This window comes from Podarcis pityusensis (genome assembly GCF_964106645.2).
Source record: "Podarcis pityusensis genome assembly, chromosome: 4".
NCBI classification, from domain to species: Eukaryota; Metazoa; Chordata; class Lepidosauria; order Squamata; family Lacertidae; genus Podarcis; species Podarcis pityusensis.
In genome coordinates this window covers 61,188,367-61,208,253 of record NC_138027.1, presented here as the reverse complement: position 1 = coordinate 61,208,253, position 19,887 = coordinate 61,188,367, and the positions used below count along the sequence as shown (strand labels likewise).

At 39.7% G+C, this 19,887-nt stretch overlaps 1 protein-coding gene across 10 annotated transcripts in view; it reads right to left on the bottom strand.

Annotated features, from left to right (window-relative positions):
• DMD (dystrophin) overlaps positions 1-19,887 on the bottom strand; it is a 1,019,805-nt gene that overhangs the window by 686,132 nt on the left and 313,786 nt on the right. For all 10 annotated transcript variants that reach the window (XM_081003446.1, XM_081003453.1, XM_081003448.1 and 7 more), the window contains exon 3: positions 1,449-1,541. In XM_081003446.1, coding sequence (XP_080859572.1) covers positions 1,449-1,541 — 93 coding nt within the window. The remainder of the gene's footprint in view (positions 1-1,448; positions 1,542-19,887) is intronic.

Sequence of the window (19,887 nt, the reverse complement as noted above, 5' to 3'; positions counted from 1 at the left end):
CTACCGAGGTGCCCCCAACTGCGCTGGCGGCTCCAGAAGAGACACGTACAGATGGCGAGGCCCCACCTACACCTCCCTCGCAAACTGCCAGCGTGGAGCCGAACCAAGCCGTTTCAGAACAGACTCAGACCACTCCACTTGCGGAGGCTCCACTCACAGCAGCGGATCCAGGGGAGTTGGTTCCAACGCCACCTAGGGTCGCACCACAGCCTCAGCGAGAACTGTGTGGCCCTCCGGACTTGGCTACCAGCCCCCGGCGGTCTGGCAGAGTTTCCAAGCGCCCAACTCATTTAAAGGACTATGTTGTTGGACAGGTATCACTGTTGGTCTAAGTATGGGAAATGTAACTGATATGCTTTTGTGCCTAATTGAACCATTACGCGTAGTGCTGTATATAAGGAAACCATTACGATTGTAACTAACGCCTTATCTCGGTGGGGAGGGGTGTTATGTAGTGTAGTTTCACCCTGGGCCAACAGGGGGATACTGTATATAGTTTTCACTCAGGTCTGTAGATAGTTTTCACTCAGGTCCGCGCCAGTTATTTTAGGCGGGAACTCTGGGCTGTTGTGGTTACAATGTTGACAGCCGGCTGCCTATAAATACAGGCCGGCTGAGCTGTTCGCAGTCAGTTCTATTCCAGCTTACCATAATAAAGAGCTACTTGAAGAAATCGCTGTGCCGGCTGCTATGTCAACCCACGACTCAACATCTCTCATGCTTATAATAGTGGTAATAGCTTCTAACTATTGCTGTTGTGCCCCAGAGTGGCTAGGGCAACCCAGTCAGATGGGCAAGGTACAAATATCATCCTCATCCTCATGCATTTATGTGTACAAATTGAATTACTAAGGAGGTAGAGAAATAGTTTGGAGACAGTCTAAGGCTTGAATTCAAAGCTGTGGTTCTTCCTAAGTGCTCCATATTCAAATTTCTCCCCAGATCTTTGAGGGCTCAGTAATTTGAGGTTGTTTATGAACTGCAACTGATATATTCAGAAACTTCCAGTACCCTATTTTGTTTCAAAACTATTTGCATGAACAAGCACAGCTTGTTGCTGCTTTTGGTTAATTCACCATATTCCCCTCCATTTTTGTCTAGGTATTTGACTAGCAAGGTCTGGTGGGGGGAGGGCAAATAAGAGTTGCTGTTTTAAGAAACTGTTCCCCACAAAACCCCAAATTCACTACTTCTATTGTACACAATACATTCATACTACTTTATTAGGTGTTCAGCCTAACATGTTCCAGTCCTATGGTTCAATTCACGTTCTTATAATCAGTAAAAATTCAAAGTGCTTCATAAAGAGAAAATGGGATTTTCAAGGACCAGAGATCCATGAATATTAATTTCACAATATAATTCATGCACTCTAAACGTCAAATCCAGTTACAACCATAGTGGGTATATCATAAATATGATTTCTGGCTGAAAACATGTATACATACAAGCTTTTGGCCCGTAAGACCTTCCAGGAGCTCCAGGAGCCTTCGTCCATCTTGAAAATCATTGAAGAGATCTTCTATAGGGTATGTACCAAACTACAATAAAATAAAGTAAAGGTTGTTTTATAATGGAGCATTGTGAATTGCATGCTAAGCTTCTTAATATCCTATTTGTTGGTCAGAGGAAAAGCAAAAAAGATAACCCTTTACAATCTAGGCATTCTTCTTAATTTGAAGATTCTTTTTTAATGAAATGCTTTATTTTGTTACTAAGAGTTTGTACAATCCAGAAAGCGGAGTCAGTTAATTTGAATGGGGTTGGGGACAGTAAATGCAGGAAGACTATAGAAGGCAATAACATTTATGTCCCACTCTTTATCCAATGAATTTGGAGTGGCTTGCTGAGGGCTCCCAGGCCTCCAATCCACCTCAGTAGTTGTACTTTATGTCTCTTCCGACCCTTCTCTAACAGAGAACTTTAATCTGTAATGATTACAGTAGTAAAGTCATGTTTTTAGCAGTGTCTTGGCTATCTCTGAATATATCCTAATGGGGCCAGTTCCAGAGGAGACAAGGCCCAATGCAAAGTCTTGCTTCCATTGTCTCTTTCACCATGGACATATGCTGCAGGCCCCAGATATTTGTGTGCATGCGTGCGTTTTTCTTCAATAATAATAATAATAATAAAATCAAGTAGCAGCTATGAGGAAAAGAAGGTGGTTGGTGCAAACCAAACTCAGAGGTCACAGTGAATAGTAGAGAACAGGGAAGGCCTCAGCCATTTCTCTACTGAAATTAGGCACTCCTGAAGTAGCCTATCTGTAACAAAAAATGCTGTCATAGTTTTGCAACATGCACATGTATATAATATAATAAAGCTGTAGAAGTGATCTTCTTCTTTCAGTCTTCCATTAAGACGTCTTATTTTTAAAAAAATAAAATGTATAATTAAAATTGATTCGAGACAAAACTACACAATAATATGGGAGGTTAACTACGGAGAGGAGATAAAAACACAGCATGGAAGTATCTTCAGCAAGACATTTTAATTACAAGTGTGTTACAAGTAAATCTTTAAAGAAATGATTTTGAGGAGATTGAAAGGCAACCTTCTATTAATCATCAACTAAATATTACATAAGGTTCCCTATGCTGCTGCCACACATTCTAACCTGAAGAAGAGCATGCCATTTGTCTGGCAGGGAGGTAATTAAGTCGCCTTTCTGAAACGGATTGAATGTCTTCAGTGGATCGACGTTGCAATAAGTCTTTAGAAACAAAGGATTTGGAAGAGACGGCAAAGAAATATGTTGCATTTCCAAGGTCACTGGAAAAGTGTGCATTAAGAAGTGAGAAGCTTTTGAAAGAACAAACTAATATATTGAAATGCCATTTTGAACTCCTGATGCGTACAATAACAATATCACCTTTATTTGCAATTGCCTTCAAAAAGACAGACAGAATTATATTTTTCATTCTGTACTTGGTAAAATAAATATTCAGTTTAATTTAGCATTTAAAATGTTGGTTAAATAATATAGATGGCACTTTAAAATCGGCTATAACAGCAATGATATTTTATGCTTCCATATGAAAGTTTCTGAAACCTCCCTACAGTCTGCACACCTCCCAGTCTGGTTGTGATTTTCTTTGATTTTCTACCTTAATATGCTAGGTAGGGTGATGATGGTTCATGAGAGGGCACTGCAGAGAAGCCCTTAGGACCTTGCCATATCCTAATGATCTCAAGAACAACCCTCCAGAGCTTAGAGCAGAGCTTTCCAAACTGTGTGTCATGACACTGTAGCGTCTTGGCTGCAGTGTGTAGGTGTGTTGCGTGAATGTTCCCCAAGCTCCTCCCAGGGCTGGAAAGGGGTTAGTTTAACCCCCAGTTTGCTAGTAAAACTGAATTACCACGTTGCGAAATGATGCACGTCTAAAAAGTATGCCACCAACATGAAAAGTTTGGAAAGCTCTGGCTTAGAGCCTTATTCAGCTCTGAAGTATGTGTATACATAAAGGAGCGTCTCCACCCCCGTCGTTAAGCCTGGACACTGATCCAGCTCCAAGGGCCTTCTTGCGGTTTGCTCGTGGCGAGAAGTGAAGTTACAGGGAACCAGACAGAGGGCCTTCTTGGTAGTCGCGTCCGCCCTGTGGAACATCCTCCCTTTAGATGTCAAAGAAATAGACATATCTGACTTTTAGAAGACATCTGAAGGCAGCCCTGTACGAAGAAGTTTGTCATGTTTGAGGTTTTTTGTGCTTTAATATTTTGTTGGAAGCCACCCAGAGTGGCTGGGGCAACCCAGTTAGATGGGCAGCATATAAATAATAAAATTGTTGTTACTTTGTTTCAGAGAGCTCCAAACTATGCTCCAAAAGTGAATTGGCATAATGGAATTATTTGTGTTGGTTCTGCCATCATAAATAATGCCAGAGATGAACTCAAATGGGTCCAGCAAATTTGGTTCTGAATTTAGAAAACTACCTCCTACTGAGTCAGACCGTTGATCTACTCCTCCACGTCTTTCCCAGCCTTGCACTAGAAATCCTTTACCTAGTGGTTCCTGGGATTGAACCTGGAAGCTTTCAAATGCAAAGCACATAATGCCTACTATATCTCCTCCTCCAGCTTTCTTTTTGTAGCATGTTTTCAGCCTTGAATATAACATGACTTGGATAGTGGAAGTAGGAAACAATACCAAATCAGACTAAGACAGACAGAGAAAGATTTAATGGTAAGGTAAGAGAAGACTCAAATGAAGGAAGAAATTGATGTGTGAAACACACTTACAAAGAACCTCAAATATATCAAGGAAAGCCTTTGAAATAAGTTCCTCTCTCCTGGCTCAAGCTCCTTGATTTAAAAGCGAACACAGGGGCTTCAGTATCCCACTGCAATAATGTAAACACTGCTGTGTAATACCATCTCCTTTCTACTGAATAAAGGTCAAATCACAGACACTTTTGTTGCTTTCACTGATGTGGCTGGTGGCTGCGATTACTAATCTTTACATGATAGAGGGGGTGGGTGGGAATTACCAAAAGGCTTTAAAAAGAAGAAAAAGGCAGCTGAAAAGATGCAACAAACAGGGGAGATAAGATGTCAGATAGAGATTAAATTAAACCTTTCGCTCTTCTGCAGATTGAAGGAAATGTGAACTCTACCTAGAGAACCCAAAGGAAAATGTTTTAATTCACAAAGGAACTTGCCAATTCCCCATAAGGCAATAAATATGGCTTTTCCTAGCATTTCTAAGGTCAGGTCACACATAGATGCATAAAGTTAAAACCACTTCTTACTGCAAAAATTTTGGATTGAAAACCTTGTTAAAAAAAGATGTTCATACATAATGATAAGCTATAGTTCTTTGCTTAATAAATCATACTGTGTAAACAAACCATGGAGAGGATAGCTTAATGTTACATCCAAACGCAAGATCATAATTTGTTTTGCCCTAACTTCACACTTGCTAGCTAGTCTTAAACCATAGTTTGTTGTTGGTTTATGGATCAGGGAGCAGAAAATCATGATCCTGGATTTGGACATCACACTAAACTATCGTTTGTTTACCTGCTAACACCAGAGGAGCAGTAAAATAGGAATAATGGGGCAAATTATGGTTTATTAAGACTTAGCTTACTGACACATGCAAATACTCAGATGCCTTTCCTCTTTCAAGTCTTTAATTCTCTTTCTCTGAATCTCCTCAGTGTTCCATCACTTAACTCAAAGAGAACTATTTAGGTCCCTACTGAAACTCCCACTTACAAAAAAGGGCTGTGCTTTGGACATCCAGCAGGAAGCTACACTTTACAAGGTTACGGACAGTTTTTTATCAGTTTTTATCGTGTCCATAGTAGAATCATAATAATAATAAAAAACCAAAAGTGACAGCATGCCTTACATCTCTGGTACACACAAGCTCTGGAAGTAATTAACTTTCCTCCATTTTTGAGGACTCCATCACACAGCCATTTTCCCATGGCACTATTCCATATTGAAGTGGTGCATGTGTGTGAGACAACATGACAACCATGTGAGTGAAGCCCACAGCATGGGTCTTCCTCATCTGGTTGCTATTCTTCCTTCCCAGTGAGATGTCAGACAGATGGGAAAGTCCCAGGTATTTACATAGATATGGGAGCTCATTCCATAGGCATGGAAGCTACCACATGGAGCTACCACAAACCACACCGGGTGTTGAAACCAACAAAAGCATCTCAATGCAGGTGATGGGTAAAATTACAACACAGAAGGTATCGGTGAGATGTTACCTTCCTCTCTCTGCACTTCTATTATGTTGAGAGCTTAGCTAGAGGGTGTGTGTGTGTGTGTGTGTGTGTTTTAAGAAGATCTGAATTTAAAAAGGTTGATAGACTTTCAGCTAATCAAGCAGGCATTTTCATTAGGGGTTCATTGAAATTCATGCCTAGAACTTAAGAAGAACATTACATTATGTTGAGCTGAACAGAGGTTTTCAGTCAGATTTAATAAAAAGGAGATTGCAGACATGTCTGTGGTATATATTTTTACCATATTACATTTATTAGTTTCACCATATGATAATTTTTTTCTAATGGGGCGGGAATTGTTCACCACCACTGTCAAATAAATAGTGTTCTATTGACTAATTTAAAGGTTTTTTTACTGTATATAAGAGAATTGGAAAGTTGCTGACATAATATATATTTCAGAAGACCTTTTACAGAAAGCTAGATTGCAATATAAATGCATTTACTAAGTGTTTCTACTTTCCAGAAGTAACAGGGGCAAATAGCTAGTTCCAGAAAGTCACACTTACAATTTCGTCTACAATATTTTCAAAAAGCAGCTGTTTATTTGTGACATATACTACGAGAGAGATGACTTTGTTTTCCTGTATATGCTCTTTTGACTTGAGTAACACTGTGAATGAATATTAATTTGCTGAAGATAGGACTTCTGGATTCCTTAGAGAATACTTATTATCCCATTCACACTAGTCCAATACTAAAAAATGTCCTCTGATAACTGTGTTTTATTTCCTGAGACAGACGGATGCCAGCAGCACGTATCAGCACATCTCCCTTAAAGGAGCTGAAGTGATAACCAACCTCTCTCTTTTGTGTAATGTTAGGTACTGTTGACTACACCTCTTTATGCTGTTAAAACATTGTAAAAACTCATATGCATTATAAGATAGTGGAATATGAAACACCTTCTTTTTTCCTAAGCAATCACATTAAAGTCCCGTTATGCTAGTGGAAATCCTTGCATAGGTTTCTGCTTATGCAGCTATTTAGCTGAATACAGACCAATATATTTATCTTCTCCCCTCCCATTTTTCAAAGTTGTTCTGAATATGTAAATGAATTATTTTCCTCCATAGTGGAATTAATTTTCTTGCCCTGAAATTAAAGCATAACTGGTCATGTTCATCTCATTGCCTGTTACTATTCAATTAAGCAGCTGAAGTTAAAAGGTTAAATTGATTCTGTTTAGTATAATTAAAAAAATTATTCAATCAAATGCATTCCTTTTAATTAGACAATCTATCTTAATAGCATATCTAATACCATTGTACTAGAATAAAATCTTATTACAAATGAGCTTTTCTAGTTTCAGTGTTTTCCATTTTTAATAAGAAGGAAATTAGATTAAGAGCAGACAACTTCTAAAACATGATATTGCTATCAGTTCAGCAGTCTTGATTATGGGGAATAGGCATGAGCCTATCAACTAATGGGGGCAAGGGCAGGGACTGAAGAAAAGTATGTAAATGTCCCTTGAAGGATGGAAGTCTGCAAAAATCTAGTCATGTACTTATACATATACCAGTAACACAACTATGGATGAAAGGTTTACATGATTTATTTTGATATAATTGTCATAGATGAAACTATTTGTTCTGGATTTCAGTCAGGCCGATCATATGACACCATTATTGTACAGCATGATTAGATGACATCCTATTTTTACACATTGAATTGCTTTATAGTGAGTTGTTCTTATAAAAGTTATCCAGAGCGAGACGCTTTAAAAATAAAATAAAAATGGCATGCTCAGTATGAGCTTCATATCAGAGGGTTGTTGTTTTTAAACAAAACTAATTGATTTGAGAAAGGCAGGGATCTAGGAGCTACTTCGTGTACCCGTGAGATTTCTTTTTTATGTTCCTTTGAGCAGCAGACCTTTGGGCCATCTTACAAACTGCTTGGGAAGCTCACCTCAGAATAAGATTAACAGCACAAATCCTGTATGTGTCTACTTAGGAGGAAGTCTTGCAGAGTTCAGTTAGAATAACTTCCAAGGTAGCAGACTCCAAAGCTATTTGCCACAGAGGACAGGGAAAATGACAGATGCTTGAGAAACACATGTTCAAAGTTCTCATGGAACTAGTTAGATGGTTCTTTGGGTGTTGAACACGTGGATTTACCTGTGTAAATCTCCACCATGGAGATTTAGCGCTGCAATTTCACACATCTTTACTCAGAAGCACGTCCACTGACTTCAATATGACTTTGAAGATTCAATCAATATGATTGAAAGAGCAATCCTAAAAATAATCCTGTAGAATTTACATGGGTTGAATTTAAACTGGGATAAATAACATATTCATTCATTCATTCATTCATTCATTCATTCAAACTTCATTCATGAGCAACGCTACTGCAGTCTAAGATAACTCAAACCTGGCAGGGGGGAAACAAGTCTTTAAAATAGTTTGATTTATACCACTCTTTTGCCAGGGTAAATTCTGCTTGATTACAGGGTCATCTGACCAAGCTGAAAGGAATCTGAATTAAGTGTGTCCCCTTGCCTCACTCCTGCCATGCCCCTGGAACACCTGTTTTGGGGGACCTGTTTTGGTATGTTATGCCACAAGCCCAGCTGAGCTGGGGTGAAAGACTTACACTGGTGCATCTCCGAATTAGCAAGGATGAGGAAATTATGCCTGTTGAGCCCCAAGGTCCACCTATTCCAACCTCACTCATCCCAGCAGTTCTTGAGTTTCAATTGTTGGGGGAAATGTGCTTAAGACGACCATCTCAGTGCCTGAGGTATTTCAGGGTTAAGATCTCACTCAGTGAATCCACCTCTTACATCTTGGAAACCCATAATACCCACAGTTTTTCTAACCACTGGATTATACAGAATATTATACAGAATTTTAATACTGTCAAATGTATAATGCAAATGTTGAGCAAAGGTCCATTACCCATAAATAAATATATAAAATGAAATATTAAACAGATGTAATTTGATATCTTTCTGTTTATTTTGCAATGAATATATTTATCACCTGTTCCTCTACCATGTTTAGATATCATATTTCTTCTCCCTTAGAATATGGTAAACAGATTGAGAAGTGTTAGCATACTACAAGGAACAGACAAAACAAATATGGAAGAAATTATAACATTTAGTGCTGTCTCTGCAGGATGTAATAGCATTCTGCCAGTGAATGACTGAGAATTTAAAAATGATATCATCAAATGAATGCAACCCTTTGAACAAGAAGACTTAACTCAGCTTTTGTATGTTGCTCACAAATTTCAACTTGTTACAGAGATTTTATATATGTATATATCTATATATCTCCCAAATAGCCACGATTAGTAGAATTGTAGAAAGAGAAACAGGTTTGCTTTCATCTAAAACTCTAAAACCCTCTTGTGGTAGTCATGAATATCTCAGTAAAAACATCAACCCAATGTATTGTAGTTGTGAAAAAGTCAAATTCCATGTCAGGGAACGTTAGGCAACGAATCAGAAACAAAACTTGTCAATAGTGTAACATCTTCATATTAGTAGTGTGCACCAATCACAAGATTCAGTTCAGAACCTGATTTGGCATTGATTTGGCACATAGGAGGAAGACTTAATTCATATGATGAATCTCTGGGGTTTCTAAAAATGGAAAATGGGCAGCATAAGAAACAAGGCTAAAAAGAAAGGCAAAAGCAAAAGAAAGAGGAAATAGTGAGAGTAACAGACCTCTGACCTGAAAACTGAATACAGTGGTACCTCGGGTTACATATGCTTCAGGTTAGATACGCTTCAGGTTACAGACTCCGCTAACCCAGAAATAGTACCTCGGGTTAAGAACTTTGCTTCAGGATGAGAACAGAAATCGTGCTCTGGCGGCGCAGCAGCAGCGGGAGGCCCCATTAGCTAAAGTGGTGCTTCAGGTTAAGAACAGTTTCAAGTTAAGAACGGGCCTCCGGAACGAATTAAGTACGTAACCAGAGGTACCACTGTATACCAATATCAGCTGTTTCTGTTTTGTGGCTAGTAAGGAATTGCAGCAAGACAGATTAGAGGCAAGTCCCATGCCTGCAATTACTAATGCTATTAGTAACAAAGGCCATCTTTCTACAGACTTCAAGAGACCCAGATCACTCATCAAATAAATATTTTTGTTGACAAGCCTCATTGCAGTGGTTTTAAATTAAAATAAAATCATTCTGCAGTACTTCATTTAAATGACAATAAATACAATATGGAATCCAAAGCCATGTCAGCAACAACAGGTCATACAAAAGAGATGCAGACAGGGAATAGTCCCTGTGGCAGATCCAGGTGCCAACTCCGTCCATATAACTACTTGGGCGACACTATTACAGACCTAATCATGTAATACACGACACCAAGAAATCATTCACTTGCTCATATTCCAATATCATATATGCTGTAATCTGCCAGCAGTGGAATTCTGCACTCAGGATAAATAGGCCCATCTCTACACAAAAGAGTAAGTGGAAACAAATGGGAGCATCCACAAATGGAAACAAATCCAACTTATGTGTTCCATCAGTGCAATGATTCCTGCTTGCACAATGGAACTCCCCACCTTCTCCCCCAATACATGCCCCTTATACATGCCCCACACCCTCCTCAAATCTCCCCCAGAACAGATTTAGAGGATGCACAGGGGTGGAGAGGAGTTCCACATTACCCAGTGCTACACTGGATATAACCCCATATCTGATGTCCGATATGGCAATATTTCTAAATCAAAGAGGGAAAACATCTTAACCTTCCAGAATACTCTGTTACTGACTTCAAAACAAGCACTCTAGAGCAACCCCCCCAAAAAAAACTTCAAATGGGAGACTGTAGTGTGAAAATGATGGATCACAACCCATCAAGAGTCTCACTTGTGGACTGATCCCCACACAAAGGACTTTTAACACATTATGTGTGTAAATTGGTTTACCAATGCCACACTGTCTGTGCCATCAAGAACCAGTTTGTGAGTAACCAATGTGAAGTGCATAATTATCCCAATCTGTTCTTTTCTGCACTGCCCCTAGACCCCAGAATGTAGACTTGCACACAAGACACTTAAGAGTAAATGTTTGCAATTTCACTGACAGAACAAAAGGGTCTGCTGTAGGGAATGAAGCACCTGTGGGCTGAATTCTGGAAGACAGAAAAATAATTCCTGGCTGAATAAAAAAGTCAAGTAGCGCATCAGATGTTAATTGACAAGGAGAGGGAGGGTGGAGTTTTCTTCTATGAGAGAAAGCTTCCCATTGGCCACTGAAGGTGATGTGATAAGCAGCCTGGCCTCCCTCTCATCCAAGATAAACCCCACAAGATTTATCCTTCCAGATAGGGGTGGGACAAACTCCTTCTACTCGCAATAGGCAGTGTAGGGGCCTTTCATTTTCTTCTTTCCTCACATTTTACAATCTCTTCCAAATCATACTTACATCTCAGGATAACATTTCATACATCTGATGAAGCTAATTGTACTCCACAAATATATATGCCATAATAAATGTGTTCGCCTTTAAAGTTGATTTTGAATTTCGAGATACAATAAAGGATACTAAACAATTTAGAAGTTAATGCACTAAGTACTAGTTCACATATAAAATGATTCGGTCAAATTTCCTATGCTTCTGTGAAGGAAGTAGTGCATGGACCATACTCAAGTCACATACCATCTAACATTCAAAAGCCACTTCTTCAGTGTAAACCATATGCTAGCCAGTTTATTATGTGACAACTCTAAGTGGCCACCTGTGGCCTCTGGAGCCATAATAAGCTGATTATTACCATGATCATGTGCCTAACATCATGATTGCCTGTAGAAGCATAGTATTATCCCCCACTTAACATGGCACTGATAGTCAGTGGCACATAGTTAGATGTACCATCCGGAGAGTTTTGAAGCTGCTACCACAACAAAAGAGATAGCCCAATAGATATTAATATTTGCCAGGAAATCTCCAGCTTACGATGAAGCAAATGCTATTGTGGCTGAAAGCTAAATAACATCAATCAGAAGAGCATCCTCTTTGCACAAATTAACTGTCTTTGATATAAATAGTAAAAGAAGAGATGATAAAAGGGCCGGGTTTTATCACAAAAAGTCATTCACATCCGAATTGTAGGTTACCACTTTAATGGTCTTTCATCTCTTGTAAATAGTTCAAAAGGATGTTTTATCTACACACAGACAAACACACACACACACACACACACACACACACACAAACACCAATGGTGTTTATGTGCCAACTAAGTATTGAATAGTGCTTTGAGAAAGTTTTTGAGTACTAGATTGCTGAAAATTCAAACAGCTACTTCTCAACCTTTTCTCTCTTTTTTTGGTTCACAGACATTTTGGAACAGCTGTATCTCAAGTGATTTTTCTTGAAGTAGGTATTGAATTCATTTCAACACCATTCAGAAACTGTGGCGTTCAAACTCATGTGAGCCAGCCCCTTTGGAAATAATCTCTACAGCTTCATAACATGGCTGAAATTGCTTGTAATTGTTGTGATCAGTTCTTACAACATTCAAGGCAGTATGATTAAACTCTGGTGGCAAAGTCAAAAATAATCACACACTTTATCCTTGGATGATGATAACACTTTACAGTGCTCCCAATAATAACTGCTCCATACTTCATAGTTGTCAGACAAGACAAGGCAATCTTGCTCTTAGACCTTGAAGTTAGGTCCCAATCTTGTAAAGAGAAGCATCTGCATAAGGCACCATAATACCACAGGGTGTCACAGCTTCCCTACATAAGAAGTTACATTGTTCAGAAAACACCCAAAGACAGTAATACCACCAGCCAATAAAAAAATTAAGTGTTTTCTTGTATGCTGCACTATACACAGATTGAGATTTCAGAGCTACTTGGAACATTTTAAAATACACCATTGCAACAGTTTAACATTATGACCAATTTAAAAGCATTTAGAAGAAACAGTATTTATTAAATTGCAATGAAGGAAATCTACTCTTAGGCGAAAGGAGGAAGAAGCCATGTGTTTTAGCACATGATACAGAGCATTTTCTTTTAAAAATTTGAAGCATGTAATTGATTTTCTTCATCCCACTTTCACCACCAACACATGTCACAGGGATGATCTATCTTGTTTATCAACAGCACATGATGCAAGAAATTTGATGAATGTTTCAGATACATAACTACTTTCCACCAAAGTAATATCATGCACCCAATAAAAATGCCCTCTTTCCAAACAAACAAGCAAACAAAAAACAGGCAAAAACAAATTAAAATCAAGACATGAGGAAGAAATGACTTCTTATATCCTTGCAGCCATGTTCCCTGCAGATAATCAGAATATTCAACAACAGAAAAACAACTTTTTCAGACACTGTTCCTATTGTCCTGGGCAAACATCTGTGCTTCATAGCATAAAGGAGCTCTAGTGAATCTAAGTTACAGTCTCATGTTCTAATAACTTAGATTTTTGTATTGACTAGTCACAGAAAAAAAGTTTATATTTTGGATTTTCAAACATTAGCAGCCATAGCTATAAGCTAAGACTCAATGTAGTCCAGCTAGTATACGTCAACTGTTTAAAAGGACTAGAGACAGAACTAACACTACATAGCCAGGTCTCGCCTAAGACATTTTGTTTCCTGAGGCAAAGCAGCAAATGCAGCTTCTTCTCCATGAAGTGAAGAGGTACAGGATCCAAGGCTAGCCAAGCTATTTTGGCACCTGAGGCAGAAAAATCCTACAAGCAGCTCTCTCACCCCCTTGTAGTAACAACAAGAAAATAAGAATAATTCAGTATACTGGTACCTCGGGTTAAGAACTTAATTCGTTCTGGAGGTCCGTTCTTAACCTGAAACGGTTCTTAACCTGAGACACCACTTTAGCTAATGGGGCCTCCCGCTGCCACCGCACCACCACCGGGCAATTTCTGTTCTGATCCTGAAGCAAAGTTCTTAACCCGAGGTACTATTTCTGGGTTAGCGGAGTCTGTAACCTGAAGTGTCTGTAACCTGAAGCGTCTGTAACCCGAGGTACCACTCTATTCTGTTCATACAGTGGCTAGCTAAATGCCTACAACTATTTTCTGCCCTTTAATTGCAACCAAATTCCACTGCCTCACTCTGCCTAAGGATAGGGCCAGCCCTGTATGTATTAGTTTAGTTGCTGCTACAAGGACAGGAAGGGAACCTCCCTGGGGATAGCACTCTGAAGAAGAGGTGAAACAATTGAGAAAGGCTCCCTCCTCAGTCATCACTCACTGTATCTCATGTGGCATGGACAATCTCTGATAGCACCAGAATTCCTTTTGGTGCCATGATCTCTGTATTTATTTCAAGTATTTTACCCTGTTCTTCAGCCAGAATGGCTTATAAAGATCAATAATAAGGCACACATGTGCCTTTCTCTGTGCACATGTGAATATGCATATTGATAATCATTACCTATAAGGGGGGGGGGAATATGAGAGCTGAAAGCAAGGCAGGATGCGCACGCACAGCCGTGTGAACAAAGTCTGGAGCTACAAAATGAAAGATGTTAATTCACCAATGCTGCTCTGTAAACAAGATCAGATAATTTGGAATGTCAAAATCTGATAGGGAGAATATAAGCATCCTGAGTCTATATAAGTAAGTGCCTGTCAATCCTCCATAACCGGAGCTCAAAGTGAGCATAAAATAGAGGAATTGGTTTCAAAGCCTGCTGTTATCAACCTCTCCTATTGACCTCAGTAAGGTACAGAGCAAACCTGCACAATAAAAAAATCTAAAGTCTTCACAAGAGGCACATAAGCTAAACACAAGAGACAGAGAATTTATTTTAAGCGGTGGCATTAAAGAAAGGTTTTCTGATCTGCTGCATTTTCTCTCTCTACATCTGAAATATCTCTAAAAGTAAGGCAGCTTCACTAGAGGCTATCTGCTAGCAGATGGTTTTTGTCCCCTTCAAGTTGATGATAGGGCCAAAGACCCATCATATAGCTGCTGATAACGGCACAGGGATTTTTGAGTTCTGCAATGCAACTCAATCATGTTCACACCTAACTTTGTAAACAGCAATAATTTATGTCTGCATTCACTTCAACAGTGAAGTAACTCATTGCACCACTTTCATAATTATCTCAAATTAATTTTCTCAAAAAGAAAGCTAATGGTTATTCCAAACTCCTATATATTAAATAAGAGATGATTCTTCCTCTGATAAGGAAATTCTGTCTAGTTCTAGGATAGAACTATCTGTACTATGCTGTTGCCAAATTGTCTGCATCATTTATTTTAAGGCATCCCAAGGGAAGCAGCAGTAAATTAATGGTGGACCTAATGGCAGTAGTTGAAACCAGCAGTTGGTTAGACACAAATCCTACAACAGTAAGAACATCACTACAGTAGTTCTACCAGTAAAACTAACAGCCCAAGCACAGGATTGGCTCAAGATAGACAAGGTGTCCACTCCCCAGTTATATATTCAGATGCCATCTGTGCCAACTGGCAACAAGACAGCATGGAACATACAGCTGCATCCTCCAGTACCTCCCCGTCCTTTCACTCTAACAGTAGGGCTAGCACTACACAAGCACACTCCTGTGGTCTGCTCTACAACCCACCAGTAATTCCTTTGTGTTTTCTATTGGCAAGAGATTAATATATGGAGGGATGCAATTTTCAACTGCACTCCATACATCCAGAAGAGGTATGTAGAAACAATATTCAGCAAAAAGAGTTGAGAATTTTCAAGTAGTACACATCTGTTCACAATATTTGGTGGAATTCAACATAGCACCATGGAGATTGTTCTATCTGCACAAGGATTTCTGCTTGCCAAACAGAATGATCTCCTCTCTCCTCTTCCTGCATGCTGTTCTTGTGTGGAGTGTGGGGTGCACAGGAGTAGTAAGGGGGAGTCCTTGTGCTGGCTTCCACTAGCGGAACAGGTTAGCTGAATCTGGCCCACTGAGTTGAACAGAGTTGAACTAATTCCTGACAACCAAATGTTCTCTTACACTTGTTATCTAGGATAGTGGAGGCAATAAGATGTTTATTATCATTATGTATTAAATTTCTACCTTGCCTTTCCTCCGAAAAGAGCCCAGGGCAGCCAACAACAATGCCAAGAGACACATTCATACTGTGTGTCGGTTCCATTACTACTTTTTAGGGGATTACTCTTCCTCAAAAGTGGCACATGGTTACTCCAATGACATCAAGCTTTTGAAGGACATTAGGATCTATTGTAGCCAACCTATCAGAAAACATAAAGTTTAGTCATCTTAAACACCTTTTGCAGGATTTTGGGTATGACTGTGCTTATTGTTGGATGATTTATTAAATGTGACTTGCTGTGACTGAGGTCCATGTCCCCAGCATTGCAACAGCAAAATATTTTGCACTGCACTCTTCTGAATCAAGACAGCTGTTCCCAGTTATGTATTAAACCCGGTAAGTTACATAGAATGGCAGCAATGATTTCTGACAAGCTTTGCAGAGTGAACTTCAAAATATAGAGGAAAATATGGGGAAAGTTGGTGCAACTATTTAAGTTTGGAAGGAGCTGTTCGAAAGTACATTTCCAGGCCAATAAGTTCAGGCACTGTTTCAAGGGTCAAGTGCACTGCAAGATCTAAATGGTGACAACAGCATGATACCACCATTAATTCAAGAATGAACTGGTTCTCAAGAGTTTCTAGAATCCAGCCCTTTGGCCTATGTATTGACAGCTTCATTATCTGTTGTGATTCCAACTAGTAATTCAGAGAAGATACAAGTAGACTGACATGCTTTTACCACAGCTTCCAACAAACTCCTGCTTTTCAAGCTAAAAACTAATCCATTGCATCTCAGCTGGTCTATCTTCCAGGATGTACCTAACACAACAGATTGTTTATATTGCTGATCTGCAGGTCCATCGACTTGAGGAGCAAGACAAATAGCTGCTGCCAGACACTGAGCAACTTTCTTCTGTTCTAGTTCATCAAGGATTTGTAGTATCTCATCCATAGCTGTCAACTTTTCCCTTTTCTTGTGAGGAATCCTATTCGGGATAAGGGAATTTCCCTTTAAAAAAAGGGAGAAGGTTGACAGCTATGATCTCATCATATGCAACTTGACCTCTGTAGTTTGGAGCTGATCTGAACAAAAAGGGGTCACTAATTTCAGCTCTGAATTTCACAAAGAGGAAGCAGCCAGGCATGATGTTAGCACACCACATCCTTGGAGAAATGCTAAGATCCCAGAGTCTCTGGGGAATCCACAGTGGCTAATGCCACTTTATCAATTCTTTAAATGCTTATGGCCTGGCACTAAGCAGAAAAGTGTGGGACCAAGGAGCTACAGCCACTCACCCACAGTGCATCTGTACTCTCCCCTTGATGTGGTATAACTTCATGAAGCTATGCTAAGGCCCAGAGGCATGGTCTGAAGCTATAATGCTTGTCTGAAGCTAGGTAGTTGGAACTTCACTCTCACTGCACTGGGAGGTCCCCTACTGGTTATTTTACTTCCCAGTGTTGGTTCTTGCCATCTGTTCCTGCCACTGCCTACCCCTCTGCCTTGTAAATGCAATACATGCCCATGCCCACTGGGAAAGGTGGCAGGTTTCAGGTGACTCCCCCCCCCCCAAAAAAAACAACAACTTATGGCCACAACTGAAAGCCTTTTAAAAGTGCGGAAAGTGGTAAAAGGAAAGAGGAAAAAACAGAAGGGGAAGTTAGTGCGAGGAAAAGGGAAGAAAATCATAATGAAGCACTCTCTTAAGGCCCACCTGAAACCTGGCACTGATCCCGGGGGCAAAAGTAAACCTGGCATATAGAGCTAACCTATGGTTACCAGATTTTTTTCCAATGAATCTGGGGACACTTAAAAATAAATAAATCATGCTTTATTATCCACAATTACATGGTTTTCATTGGGATCCAGGCTGTACACTCCTGTGCTCCTGGCAAAAAATCAAAGTCCTAGACAGGATCCAGTAAAAAGCTGGAAGTTTATTCTTTGGAGGAAAATAAATACCTGTACAAATAAATTAATTCTCTAATAATTATACTTCCTCGGGTTTCAGGGCTGAACCCTATCTCAAAAGCTAGAAATATTTTCCGGAGGGGGACTAAATCCCCTCAGCCTTGATGATACAGCAGGTTCGTGCCAGTTTTTAAAAGGAGAAATGAAAGGGCTGGAAAGTCTGGCTGTTGTGTCAGGCGACACAGGGGCAAAAGAGAAGCGCTTTGCTCATGCTCAGAGGAACTCTTTCCCCTTCAGCCGTGAGTGAGCCTAGTGAATGGAGCTTCGCGAGGTATCCTGGAGATCAGCAGGCTGAGAAAGTGTCCTGCAAGCCTCAGCTCCTCCTCCAGCAGAGCCTCCTTCCGAAGCCGGCTTACCTTCCTTGCTGCCAGCTCTGCATTGCCTGAGTGTTTGACAAACTGGAGGAGGGGAGGCGGGGAATGAAAAGCTCCTTGCCTGCTCGCCAGCTAGTTCAAACTACAAAGAAAGTAATAAGAAAGGAGCACTCCAGAAACAGCAAGGGAGGCAAAGAACAAAACACATGGGGGAAAGCCCCTTAGCACTCCATGAATTTGAGCAAGGGAAAGGCTCAAAACAGTAGGGGATATAGAGGTGGAGTAAGGGCTTGGGGATGCTGTCATGAAGTCAGCTGTGATTTAAAGCAACAGTAGGGAATGTAAGAGAATGGGCTGCTTGGGGGTATGGAGGCGGGGGGGGCAGAAGCCCTGCAGCGCCAATCCGGCTGCTGACTGTGGGCCCGGAGAGCGCAGCAGCAGCAGTGCCCAGGTCCTGGGATCAACACCACTGGAGCTGGGAGCGATCCTGGGGACATTTAATGAAATCCGGGGACATTCTGGGGAGGCAATTTGTCTGGGGACAGATCTGCAAATCCGGGGACTGTGCCCGGGAAACGGGAACATCTGGTAACCCTAAACTAACCCCTGTCATTTCGTTTCTTATACATTCTGTATGCTGTGCACTGAGTTTCTTGATTGATCTTTGAACTCAACAAATCATATAAAAATCTGCAATCCATTTAGATACTAGAGCTGAGGCAAGTTTGTCATTCAAAATTTTCGACAAATTTAAATTCACATTTCCAAGGTCAGATTTTATTTCAAAATGTGAATGCCTTGGAAATGTTGGCCTATATTGATTGTTGTTTTGGGTAGGCTTCAGATATGAAATCTGACAGCATTATCATTTGACAGTGGACAGCCTAACTATTTGGTTAATATTTGACATCAAAATCTTCAAAACAGAAGGCTGAAAATTTACAATTTTCTTCTAACTCAGACAATACCCATTTGGATGTGGTGACTGCACACATGTCCACATCTTCCAGATACACGAGGAAGACTGCTTCATATGTTCTTTATAAAAACAGACATGCATCTTGAAACAACCTAAAATTCTTTTCCTGAACTAAAATTTCCAACAGTATAGAATGTCATTTTGGCCTTAATCTAAGCCCACAAACTACAAAGAATATTCACAAGTGGCATTACAGCAACTGATATACATATTTAGACTGTTAATCAAGTGAAGGGAAAGAATTCTAAGAGAATGTTCATGGTGCTGCTTACTGCTTTTCAAAATTCTTCTGCTCACCTGAGATTTCAGTTTTCTCAAGACCTTTGATTTAGGGTCTTAGCCTTCTCTTTGAAACACAAATCACAACCTTTGCTTATGATTTATGAAACTAAGCAATAAGCAAATACATGCCTTCAAAAATGGAGTGTTCACAAATCCTGTATGCCAAAAATCATTACATGAATAAATAAAAGTGATCATAAAAGCAGTCATAAATCTAAACTTCTGGCATTGGAAACACTTGTACAGTAATGCCAAGTTTATTGCCAAGCACAAGCACTTGAGTCTGAGAATACATATAGATATATAGGTATGAAATCATAGAAGCATAACACATTGCCACACCATATGTTTAATAATTCTTAAATTGCATAAGTCAATTATTGTGCTTGTTGGATTATTACAAGCAGGAATGACTGAAACTTCATTTGAAGAGGAATGGGAGGCTCAACCATCCTTTTAAAATGGAAAAAAAATGCCTTTCCATTCTTTTGAAGTAATTTGAATGCCAGGTATATAAATATGCTTATTTACTGTTGTCTCTATTATAACCATATTGGATGAAGATTTTTCCATTTTCAGCCAATGTGAGCAAAGCCCTCC